The following is a 12,632-nucleotide window of genomic DNA, read 5'->3' as shown; positions in this document are numbered from 1 at the left end:
TTTGAATGAATTCATTCATTGACCAATCACTCCTTTTCCACTGGTATTAATTCATTCAGCCACATTGTCTCTGGATCACATATTCATTCATTTGTTCAGGCACTGATTCACTCCCTTAATCACACTCCATTCATTCATTCGCTCCTCTGTTTCTGCCCCATTCATTCATTTGGCCACTTGATCATTCTGCCTTCTGATCATTCACTCTGCCTGGGCTTGTTCATTTGGTCCTTCCCGTAAGATTTCCCTCCTGTATGCGGCCGCACACCCTTTCCGGAGCCTGCTGGTGGGCACTTACCTTGTTGTCAGCACTGATGAGGAGGGGCTGGACTTTGATGCTGTCGCTGACCACAGACACGGCGGTGCTGGGGGCCATGGCGGCGGCATTGCTGGGAGAGGTGGAGATGATGGCGTAGGCCACCCCGGCACTGCTCAGCGGAGAGGCAAGGGCGGCGGGCTCGGCAAGGGCCTGGGGCTGGCTGCCGGGCGCTGGCACATGGCTGACAGTGTTGTTGGCGGTGGGGAGGGCTGGGCTAGGGTTCTTGACGCTGACCACAGTGGCCTTCTGGAATGATGGGGGCTGCTTGGGTGGCCGGTCCCGGCCCGGGGCAACGGGGAGGCTGTCTGGAATCAGAGTCTTTGGCCTAACCTGGGAAGAAGGGACGGGTGTGTGGTCAGTCAGGCAGACACACAGGAGCACAGGGGAGGGGCCGCCCTGGCTCCAAGACTTCCTATATTCAAGGCAGGAGTCAGCATCAGAAAGAGCACAGAGCACGTCTTGGCCTCACAGAGGGTGAGACCTCGACCCCAACGCCTCCCACCTCCTGAGCTTGCACCGACTGGCCACGGGGCTCAGGAGTGGCTGCTCTGGACCCAAGGCCCTCCCAGCTGCACTCAGAGAAGATGGTGAGGAGCAGTGGGGAGGATGGGAAGGCAGCGCCTGGACGCGAGGGGACAGTCTGTGCAGTGTGACGCCCTGCAGATCGAGTCCCAAGCGGCAAAGCCCCCTTTGGCTTTGGAAGTCTGGAAAGCGCTGCCCCTCGGCAGGGTCTGGGAGAGGCTGCGAGGGCTCCTGGGCCTTGCCCAGTTCTGCTTCTCAATCTGGGTGGGGGCTGCTGCTGTGCTCCCATGAAAGCCAGAGCAGAGTCCGCGTGGCTGCTGCGGGGCTCAAATGATAGTGAAGGTGAGCAGAGGGCAGCCGGGCAGCCACCGGGTGGTTCAGGCCAGGGCTCCGGACAGACTGTTTGTGCCCAATCCTGGCTCCTCTGGGGTCCTAGGGACACCCCTGAACTGGACCAGGTCCCTCATCTGCATGAGGTAATGAGACTTACTGGGGGTTGGAAGAAAGAAAACGCACAGGAAGTGCTGGGTGTACCTGACTGGGGGCTGTCGCCAGCACCCCCACACCCAGCAATGTTTCTGATGGTGGAAATTCCCATCAGAGCCACCACCAGTGGCCCCATGCATGGAACCAGGAGCGCCACATGCCCCACATGAGGACACGCCCACCCTGGGAGGTCCAGGCCAGTATCATGCTCTGAGAGACTAGGGGACGAGGAGAAGGGGCACGACCTGCCTTCTCACCTGAGCCCCGCTGCGTTCGCACTGCAGGGTGGCCGTCCTGGCCTATTCTACAGATGAGCAAACTGAGGTGTGCAGTGGAGACTCACGGGTAATAATGATGCTACAGTCGTTATCATTAGGGCCTGCCTGGCATCGGTGAAGGGCACAGAGTGCTGTGCTGCCCCGCCCATCTCCTCCTACCCTGTGTCCAGTGGTGCATGTGGAGAGAGTGGTCCAGGGTGGCTCCTACAGGGCCCTGTGGCCTTGGGCAGGTCACCAAGGCACAGCATGCTCTTCGGTTGGACAGCATCATGTCTGTCAGCTCCTTGCCAGTGCCTGGCACAGAGCTGGCCCTTGAGTCTAGTGACCTCTGTGTTCCCTGCCATGCTGGGTGCTAAGCAAAAAGAGCCCAGCCTCCCACATCAGGGCCCTGGCCACACCACGGGGAGGCGATGTGGCTAGCCTGGGTTCAGGTGGGCCTGCCACTCTGTCCTTGGCACCAGAGGTCAGGGCCTTTGTCCCCCCATGCCAGGCTTACAGCCCAACACAAACTCTAATACCAAAGGCTTTAAAGAATCCTTCTCATTCCTGCCCGCCCTCAGCTGGAGACAGTCACCCGCTGGAAAAATGCTGTTCTCCGCCTCTGAAGAGGACTAGTGTGGGGGCGGATGGATGCTCCCATGGTGGTGAGGACCTCAGTTGTGGCAGTGGCCGTTCCGTGTTCTGTCGGCTCCTCCCTGGTCATCTGGGTTTTGCACACCTGTTCCGGTTGACCCTGGCCGCCCACCCTACATAAGCAGACTCTGGGCATGGGAGAGCTGGCGTCAATCACAGATGTCAGACACAGAAACTAAGCTCAGCTGGGAGCTCAGGGTCTGGCCTGAGCCACCCCAGAGAGAACACCTTCGAGGGACCCGGAGGTTATAGCCCTTTTGCCTGTGTCTCCGGGCCTGTGGGCAGCCCCAGGCCAGGAAGCCCCCGGGTCCACCCTGTCCCCACCCTCTCTCCTTTCTCAGGTCTGCGGTCACCCCGCGAGGCTGGGCCCATCACAGGCTGCCTACTCTGTTCCCCGTGCGCCACCTGGAACAGCAGCAGCCGACAGCTGGACCCGGCATGCACTGGACACCTTCTGGCCTTAGCTGACTATCCTGGAGGCCAGCAGGCCAACAGCAGGTGCAGACATTTGTGGGGCAGAGACAGCAAGGAAAAAACATGGAGACAGAGGTCCAGGAGGCAGAAAGGAGAGAGAAGGAAGGGTGGGTGTGGGGCAGAGGGAAACAGCACTGGCCTTGATTTGCAGCCTCTCCCTGGAGCCTGCCTTGCTCTGAAGCCTCGCATAGCTCCCTGCTGCCCACAGGTCACTGACAGGGGAAGCCCGACTCTAAGGTCCCCAGGGGCCCCAGTGGCCTCTCCACCTCCAGGACTGCCCCATCCTCCCTCCCTCAGTGCTTGGACTCTGGTGTCTCCGTATAACCTCTGCCTCTGTTTCTCACCCTGCACCCTCCTCCTGGGGGGCTCCCTCTGGGGCCTAACTCCACCTCGTCCTGCAATATCCTCTCACCCTGAGGCTTAGCTCAAGCACTGCCTCCTCCAGGAGGCCTTCCTTGATGCCCAGGTGTACGGCAAGCCTTCTCAGGGCTCCCGTCACCCCTGTGCCTCTTTCTGGCAAGGCCCGATCACCCTGGACTCACAGTATCTTTTTCCTTGTCTGTTCCATCTAGACCAAGCCTGTCCAAACCACAGGCTACACGCAGCCCAGGACGGCTTGGAATGTGGCCCAACAAATTCAAACCTTCTTAAAACATTATGAGAGTTTTTTTGACATTTTTTCCCCTTTATTTCATCAGCTCCTGTTAGTATATTTTATGTGCAGACTAAGACAATTCTTCTTCTTCCAATGTGGCCCAGGGAAACCAAAAGATTAGAAGATTGGCCACCCCTGCTTTAGACTCTGATTCAGCTCAAGTGGGCACTTGGGGAAAGCTGCCACATAGAAGAGGAGCTCAGGGTAGCCACCTCTCGCCATCCTCGAGCTGGGGGAGTCTGTCCAGCCCCAAGTCCCATGACAGGCAGGGGTCATCTTGGTCTTCAACACTGGCAGCCCCTGGCCCAGTATGCTGTATACAGCAGGTGCTCAACAAAGCTGAGCTTGTGGTAGTAAGGGAAGTGGTTAATAATTACCTGGCGTTTGCTCTGTATCAGGCATGGTTACAAATGTTTTCTCCTGACTCAATACTTACAGCCACCATTGACTCAGCCCTCACAGCCACCAACGGAGGAAGCCGGCGCCGGCACTAGTGCCTCTGCAGGTGAGAAGCCTTGGCCCAGGAAGGCCGAGAGGTCAGGTGACCGGGGCCAAGTGTGGAGTCCAATTGGGGGATCCCTGGACTAGAAACCAGGGCACCTGGCCGAGAGTCTGAGCTGCCCCTGAAATGAATCCCCTCATCCAGAGTGTCTCAAACTTCCTGACCATAACCCATAGTCAAAAACATACATGACGGCCGGGCGCGGTGGCTCAAGCCTGTAATCCCAGCACTTTGGGAGGCCGAGACGGGTGGATCACGAGGTCAGGAGATCGAGACCATCCTGGCTAACACGGTGAAACCCCGTCTCTACTAAAAATACAAAAAACTAGCCGGGCGAGGTGGCGGGCGCCTGTAGTCCCAGCTACTCGGGAGGCTGAGGCAGGAGAATGGCGTAAACCCGAGAGGCGGAGCTTGCAGTGAGCTGAGATCCGGCCACTGCACTCCAGCCTGGGCGGCAGAGCGAGACTCCCTCTCAAAAAAAAAAAAAAAAAAAAAAAAAACCATACATGACGTAGTCACCCAGTCTGTAATCAAGTTGTTCAAGAAACAATGCATAGGATGCATCTTGATATTTCCATTCTATTTTAGTCTGGCCTCATTTATTCCATTTAAAAAAATTCTGGTCATGACCCACTAAATTGATTTCCCAATTCCTTGCTGAAAAAATGTATCTGGTCCAAATGTCTCCATTGAGGAACAGATAGAAGTGGTGAGAGGGGAAGTTGCAGCTGAGAGGGCATGGGTTCTGCCTGGCCCAGTGCCCACCAGAAACCTCAGTGCTGAAGGGTTAGGAACAGAGACTGCGGGGACAGACCGATGGATACCCCAGGGCCCGCCCAAGGGCTGCTTACCTGAGGTAGCACTGCCGCTCCTTGCCCGGCCAACCTCTGCAAGGAGCTGACCTGAGGACCCGTGACAGGCACTGCAGTGATCGTTCCCAAAGCCTGAAAGATAGAGGAGGTCAGTGTGGAGACGGGACAAGCAGCTGAGACCGAATCCGTCGCCCTCAGCCTGGCCAAGCAGGGGGCAGCTGCCTTGGAGACAGCAAATGCTACTCTTCCCTTTCTTAATTATGATTTTTAAAATATCACAATAGTAATCGACATTCCTTCCAGAAAGTTTGGAAACTAGACAAAGGAAAAGAGTAGCACTGCCCAGAAATCAATTACCCTTTGTTACACGTCAGCTTCCTCTTTTCAGTGAATTTTTCATACAGCTATATATAGAATTTTGTAACCTATTTTTCTACTTTCACTTAAGGACAAGGTGTGATGTCGCTACCATCTTCATAAATCACTCCTTTAATGGCTATGGGATCTTCCATTCAGCAGACATAATGGCATTTCCTCAGCCAATCCTCTACTCTTGGAAATTTGAGTTCTAGCCCCATCTTTTTCCAGTGAATAAACAATGCTGCAGCGAACATCTTTGTGGATAAATCCATTTCCACATCATAGAGCATTTCTGTAGGAGAGTCTGAATACAGGGATGCATGGACCAAAAGGCAGGAATATTTTTCAGGCCCTTGGTGCGTATCTGCACTGGGTCCCTCAGGAGGGGGAACGGCCTGGGTGTGCACCAACATGCCCCCCAAATTCCAGCCCAATATGGGGGTCTTGCCAAAACACGACGGGATGGCAGCACCAGGAGCAGGGTGGGCATTCAGGGTAAGAAGGGAGATGGTACCCTTCCATTCCAGGCCCACACACGTATAGGAGATGTGTTTTGGGGTACCCACTTGTCTAAGTCTCCTTTTGTGGAAACTACCACTACCCACAGCCCCTGATGGAACAGTTTTTTTGTTGTTGTTGTTGTTTTGTTTTTTTTGAGATGGAGTCTCGCTCTGTTGCCCAGGTTAGAAGGTACTGGCGTGATCTTGGCTCACTGCAACTTCCTCCTCCTGGGTTCAAGTGATTCTCCTGCCTCAGCCTCCCGAGTAGTTGGAATTACAGGCACCTACCACCACGCCTAGGTAACTTTTGTATTTTTAGTAGAGATGGGGTTTCACTATGTTGGCCAGGCTGGTCTCAAACTCCTGACCTCAGGTGATCCACCCACCTCGGCCTCCCAAAGTACTGGGATTATAGGTGTGAGCCCCTGTGCCTGGTCCTGCTGGCGCAGTTCCACATGGCCACATTTGTACCCCATGAGCCTGCCCGATGGGGAAGGAGGGACCCCCTTGCTCAGATCCAGCCAAACCATCAGTGGCCAGGGACCAGTGAGGTTCTCTCTTGAACTCAGATGCAGAAATTCTTAACAGATTGTTAACAAATCAATTCTAACAATAACAAAAAGGATAAGACATCATGAACAGGCTGCATTTATCCCAGGACTGCAAGGCTGCTTTGCCATTTGAAAGTCAGTCCGTGTAATTTGCTAAAATAACACATGGATGAAGAAAAAGCGTATGCCGGCCTCAACAGATTTTTCTAAAAGCTGTTAGGACTGATAAATGAGTTTAGCAAGATTGCAGGATGGAACAATATATAAAAATCAGTTGTGGGCCAGGCGCAGCGGCTCACGCCTGTAATCCCAGCACTATGGGAGACGGAGGTGGGCAGATCACCTGAGGTCGGGAGTTCAAGACCAGCCTGATTGACATGGAGAAACCCCATCTCTACTAAAAATACAAAATTAGCCGGGCGTGATGGCGCATGCCTGTAATCCCAGCTACTCAGGAGGCTGAGGCAGGAGAATCGCTTGAATCTGGGAGGCGGAGGTTGCAGTGAGCTGAGATCACACCATTGCACTCCAGCCTGGGCAACAAGAGCAAAACTCTGTCTCAAAAAAAAACAAAAAACACAAAAAAAATCAGTTGTGTTTCTACATACTAGCCACCAACATTTAGAAATTCAAAAAGGTTTAAATGCCATTTGCAATAGCATCAAGAAATAAAAATAAGAAATAGGGAAGAATCTGACAATAGCTATATAAGAACTGTACACTAGAAACTTCCACACATCACTGCGAGAAATTTTTAAAGACTTAAGAAAGAGATATACCATAACCATGAATCAGAAGCCTCAAAGGTGTTAAGATTTCAGTTCTTCCCAGATTGATCTACAGATTCAACACAACCTCAAATCAAAATCTCAGCCAGTTTTTTTCAAAAAACAAAAGAAATTGACAAGATGATTTTAGAAACCATATGAAAGTATAAAGGACCTAGAATAGCCAAAACAACTATGAAACAAACAAAAATTACAACCAAAGGGAAAGATTTAACATCATCTGACTCCAAGACCTGTTATAAAGCTACAGTCATTCAAGACAGTGTGGTACTGGCGTGAAGATGCATAAATAGATCAATGGAACAGAAGAGAGGTCCAAAGTAGACTTATACATAGAAGGTCCACTGATTTTCAGCAAAGCCCAAAAAAGTAACTTATTTAGTACAAAAAAGATAATCTTTTCAAAATGGTATTAGAACAAGGAGATACTTATATACTAAAATCAAACAGAAAAGAACTTCAGTCCGTACCACATACCGTATTTAAACAACAACAAAAAAAGAACAAATGGATCAGAGATCTAAATGTAGGGGCCAAAACTATAAAACTGCTACACGAAATGTAAGATAAATCTTTGGGATGTCAGGTCAGGCAAAGAATCTTAGATACAAGGGCAAAATAATAAATTAACTTCAACAAAATAAGAAACTCCCAGGGTTGGAAAGATAATGTTAGGAAAACGCAAAAAGTGGCCACACTCTGGAAAACAAACACATACCAATCACCTATCGGATGAAAGCCTTTGTCCATAATATACGAAAGAACTCTCAAAACTCAATAATCTGAAAACAAAAAACTCAATTAAAAATGAACAAAATATTTGAACTAAAGAAGATATACTGGGCCAGGCGGTGTCTCATACTTGTAATCCCAGCACTTTGGGAGGCTGAGGTGGGCCGATCACTTGAGGCCAGGAGTTCAAGACCAGCCTGTGCAACATAGTCTCTAAAAAAAAAAAAAACAAATTAAAAATTAGCTGAGCATGCTGGCAAGTGCCTGTAGTCCCAGCTACTTGGGAGGCTGAGGCAGGAGGGTCATCTGAGGCCAGGAGGTTGAGGCTGCAGTGAGCCATGATCGCACCCCTGCACTCCAGCCCGAGTGACAAAGTGAGATCCAAGAAGAAGATGAAGAAGAAAGAAAAAGAAAGAGGAGGAGGAAGAGGATGAGGAAAGGAGGAAAGCAGGGAGGGGAAGGAAGGAGGGAAGGGAGGAAGGAGGGGAGGAAGGAGGCGAGGGAACAGGGGAGGAAGGAGGAGAAGAACAACTACTGATGGCAAATAAGCAAATAAAAAATACTAAACATAGTTAGTTATTAGGGAAATGCAAATTAAAACCACAATAATACAAGCCTATTCAGATGACTAAAATTAAAAAGACTGACCAAATCAAATGTTAGTGAGGCTGTAGAGCAACTAAACTCTCAATCACGGCTGTTGGGAACATAAAATGATACACTTTGAAAGACAGTTTGGCAGTTAAAAAGTTAAACATATGTATGGCAATGAACAGAACATATGTATGTGTCCTCTCCCAGATCCAAATGTTGAAATCCTAACCCTCAATGTGATGGTATTTGGAGATGGGGCCTCTGGGAGGTGATCTGGTCATGAGGGTGGAGCCCTCAGTGCTCTTATAAGAAGAGGCATGAGGGAGCTTGTGTCCTCTCTCTCTCCTCCTCTTTCTCTCTCTGCCATGGGCAAACAGCAAGAAGGTGGCCATCAGCAAACCAGGAATAGAGCCCTCATCAGGAACTGGATCTGCTGGCACCTTGATCTTGGACTTCCCAGCCTCCAGAACCATAAGAAATTGATTTCTGTTGCTTAAGCCAACCAGTCCATGGTATTTTTGTTATGGCAGCCTGGGCAGACGACGACATTTTTGATAGGAGACAGCCATTCTATTCCTAAGCATTCACCAAGAGAAGGGAAGGCACGTGTTCAGAGACTTGTACATGAATGTTCACAGCAGCTCTTGGTGTCACAGCCTAAACGGGAAGCAATCCAAACGCTCACCAACAAGTACATGGATGAGCAAGCTGTGGTATCTTCACATGACAAGAGTATTACTCAGCAATAAAAAGGAACAAACTACCGACACACACAATATGGATGAACCACAAAATAACACCGCCAAAAAAAAAACCAGACTCCAAAAAACATCCATACGGTATGATGCTAGTTATACGAAATTCTGAAAATTGCAAACAAAGTGACAGAAAATAGATCGCAGGTTTTGTGGAGATGGTGTAGGGATGCAAGGAAGGGATTACAAAATGACACCAGGACATTTTCAGGGAGAAAGATGTGTTCACGATTTCGATTGTGGCAACGGGTTTACATTTGTCAAACTTATATTGTACACTCTAAATACGTGCAGCTTATTGTATATCAATTATACCTCCACAAAGCTATTAAAAATTATCTCCCCATTTCTCTCCTTATCAATATCTCTCCACCCCTAGAATGAATATCATCCATCCTCAAATGACACGGCAGAGGGTCTCAGGCCCCATGCACAGAGCTGTTTCTCTGATTATGCTCGGACGGTTCCTGCCTCCTCTTTGCCACCTGCCCCATGGGGTCAAAACTCTGAGAGGCTCATGTCCTCTGAGCCAGCTGCCTGCCTCTCTGCATGGAACCAAATGACCCCCATTCCCCTGGACATTCACTCTGGACATTTGCCGAAACAGAGCTTTCTATGCAATGCGGAGCACATGACAAACAGCCTCAGCCACTTGATGAGGCAGCTCCCAATCTATGACACCGCCTGCTGCTCTCGGCCGGCACACCCTGGTGGGCAGCACCGAGACCACCTGAGGTGCCACCTGATGCCCACCTTCCCAAATGCATGTCTCAAAGATGGGGGTTATGGGGACTGTCCTCCCCATGACATCAAACTCCACCACCAGTGTCCCCCCAACTTCCACAAAGCAAGGTGTGTGGAAGGCTTTGATCTCCCCAACCCTGGCCTGCCAGCCAGTGCCATTTACCCAGCTGGTCCACAGTCGGGGCCCCAGGCCAGCACAGACCATGGGGGTGGGAGGCTAGTAGGAGCAGCCATTTGATAAGCCAGCTTCCAGGTGACCCCACCCACCTGGGGCTGCAGGCCCAGAGTAAGCAGGTCCTGTGGTGGGAAGGCCCACGCAGCACGTCCCTGTGGTGGATTCCTATAGGGAAGTGGGTTTTGTGCTGGGAAGGCCTACATGGCCCGGCCTGCGATGGATTCCCGAGGAAGTGGGTTCTGTGGCGGGAAGGCCCATGAGGCATGTCCCTGCAATGGATTCCCAGGGAAGCGCGTGCTGTGGCATGAAGGCCTACGCAGCATGTGGGTTCCCAGGGAAGCAGATTCTGTGGTGGGAAGGCCCACACAGCATGTCCCTGCAGCAGATTCCTGAGGCAGGTTCTCCGTAAGTGGGTACAGGAGGGGCAGGCCATGGGGCCCGGGGGAGGAGAAATTTCCACATGGGTGGGGCTGGCCAGCAGATGCCACAGGTGCCAGAGAACCTGCTTTGCTGGAGCCTCCGTCCTCACTCAGATGTCCCAGATAAAGCCTCCAAGCGTGGTCCAGCCCGTGAGGAGCTATGGGGCGGCCCTCCAGGCAAGGTGGGTGCGGGCTGTCGTGCTTCCCAAGCCCACGTGTGCCTGAGTCCTCCAGGGTTGCTGTGTCAAGTTGCTTCTGCAGATGGTTCTGGGTGGGCCAAGGACAGCCATGTGTGTTGCACATGTCGCCTTGCGGACCAGGGGTTGGCGTATGGGCTGGGACGGCTACGCGTCCATGTCCGAGTACTGCCACGTGGGCCACGGGTAGCTGTGTGTTGCTGTGTTTCCTGGGGGTGGCCATGAGTCTGTGTCTGGGTGTTGCTGCGTGAGCCAGGGGTGGCCGTGTCTGTATCCGGGTGTTGCCATGTGGGCTGGGGGTGGCCGTTTCTGTGTCTGGGTATTATGTGGGCCGGCGGTGGCCGTATCTGTATCTGGGTGTTGCTGTGTGGACCGGGGGTGACTGTGTGTCCATGTCCAGGTATTGTGTGGGCCAGGGGTGACCATATGTCTGTTTGGGTGTTGCTGTGTGGGCCGGGGGTGGCTGTGTGTGTGTCCGGGTGCTGCCACGTGGACTGTGAGTGGCCGTGTGGGCAGGGGGTGGCGTGTCCGGGTGCTGTCGTGTAGGCCAGGGATGACTGTGTCTGTGTCTGGGTGCTGCTGTGTGGGCCGGGGGTGGCCGTGTGGCCATGTCTGGGTGCTGCCGTGTGGGCCGGGGGTGACCATGTCTGTGTCCAGCTGTTGCTGTGTGGGCCGGGGGTGGCCGTGTCTGTGTTCGGGTGTTGCTGGTAAGTAGCTATTGTCTTTTCCAATACCCACTTGGGTGTGCACGGCTCTGTGTTTCCACAGGAGTTGTTCTCTGGAGCGTCTTTGGCTCTGTGTTTATGTTTCTGAGCCTTTATCTCTGTCAAGGCTCAACCCTCCCTCCTGACTTGGGACCCTGGCAACTCCTGTCCCCCTACTTTAGGAGTTCACAGCCGGGGGCAGGGAAAGGAGGGGAGACCCACAGGGGAAGGAGGGCTGGAGGCCGTGGAGAGGCAGAGTCCCGAAAGAGAGGTGAGGAGAAGATGACAGGGAGACTATTTCCACTTGATCTTCCCTAGTCAGTTACCAAGAAACAGACACACCCTGCCCTGGGGAAACATCCACACCCGCGGGAGGCCGGCAGAACAAACAGTGCCTGGCCACGCGCTTCCCCCAAAACTCCAAACCAACCTGAGCGCGGTGTGTGTGCCCCTGCCTGGGACTCGAGGTGCCCTGCAGCTCTTCAGGGAGCACCAAGTATGGGGTACCCTCAAGCACCCCGCAACCCTGAGCTAGGTCGGCAAAAGGAGTAGGCTCTGCAACCGCAGACCCACAGCCCCTGTCACCAAGGGAGACATGATTCTGAGGCAAAGCCCAAAGTCCCCATGATCTGGGGAAGTTGGCTGCAAACAGGCTGCCTCGCAGGCCCCTCCTCAACCCCCTGGGGACGGTGGGTTCTTTCCTGAACACTGCCGTCCCCTTCCAACAACTGTCCATTCTCCGCCAACGCTAAGCTGGCTTCAGGCTCTCCCATCTCGACGTGTTTTCTTCGCTCCAAGCCTACCTGAGTGCGTTCTTCCACTTCCCTACAAACGTTTAATTAGCGAGCTGAAAGCCATTTTATCTGGCAAGGGCTGACCTTTCTGCTCCAAGCTGGAATTTATCGACACCAGCAGAAACAGTCATCTCAGAGGCGATTTCGCCAGCACCCGGTACTTTACAACTGCACTTTCTTCAAGATCAATGAGCTTGTGACTACGTTTACAGCTCCAAGCATTTTAATAGCGGGGAAAAGGGGCCATAAAAGTCAAAGATAACTTCAAATTCTTCCTGCCGTGGCTAAGTGTGTGGGGGCGTGCAGGCAGCTGGGGAAATCTCCAAGAAGCTCAAACACGGGGGAGGAGACAGGTATTGGTACAGACCCCACAACCTTCCAGGTCAAAAGCCACACGTGGCTCTGGAAAAATCTGTTTTTAATAAACGTTTCTGAGCACTCTGGGCACTTGGCTGTGAAGCTGTGGCAGAGCAGAGGGGTTCCAGCACTGGCACTGACATCAGCTGTGCAGGGCCCCTGAGCTCTTCCTGCTCCCACTTCAGCACGTACCACCAGGACCCACCCCACACAGCAGAACCAGCCTCACACCCGCCGTCCTCAAACTGCCAGGCCACAGTCTAACTCCCTGACTGTCCTGT

At 52.4% G+C, this 12,632-nt stretch overlaps 1 protein-coding gene across 4 annotated transcripts in view; it reads right to left on the bottom strand.

Annotated features, from left to right (window-relative positions):
• PHF21B (PHD finger protein 21B) overlaps positions 1–12,632 on the bottom strand; it is a 136,688-nt gene that overhangs the window by 38,022 nt on the left and 86,034 nt on the right. For all 4 annotated transcript variants that reach the window (XM_033233633.1, XM_033233635.1, XM_033233636.1 and 1 more), the window contains exons 3-4: positions 4,721–4,813; positions 299–649 (exon numbers count right to left, since the gene is read on the bottom strand). In XM_033233633.1, the coding sequence (XP_033089524.1) occupies positions 299–649; positions 4,721–4,813 (444 nt within the window). The remainder of the gene's footprint in view (positions 1–298; positions 650–4,720; positions 4,814–12,632) is intronic.

The sequence above is a fragment of the Trachypithecus francoisi genome, unplaced genomic scaffold (assembly GCF_009764315.1).
Source record: "Trachypithecus francoisi isolate TF-2019V2 unplaced genomic scaffold, Tfra_2.0 Lachesis_group14, whole genome shotgun sequence".
Classification (NCBI taxonomy): Eukaryota; Metazoa; Chordata; class Mammalia; order Primates; family Cercopithecidae; genus Trachypithecus; species Trachypithecus francoisi.
The sequence above is the reverse complement of the archived record's forward strand: the minus strand, read 5'-3'. Positions and strand labels throughout refer to the sequence as shown.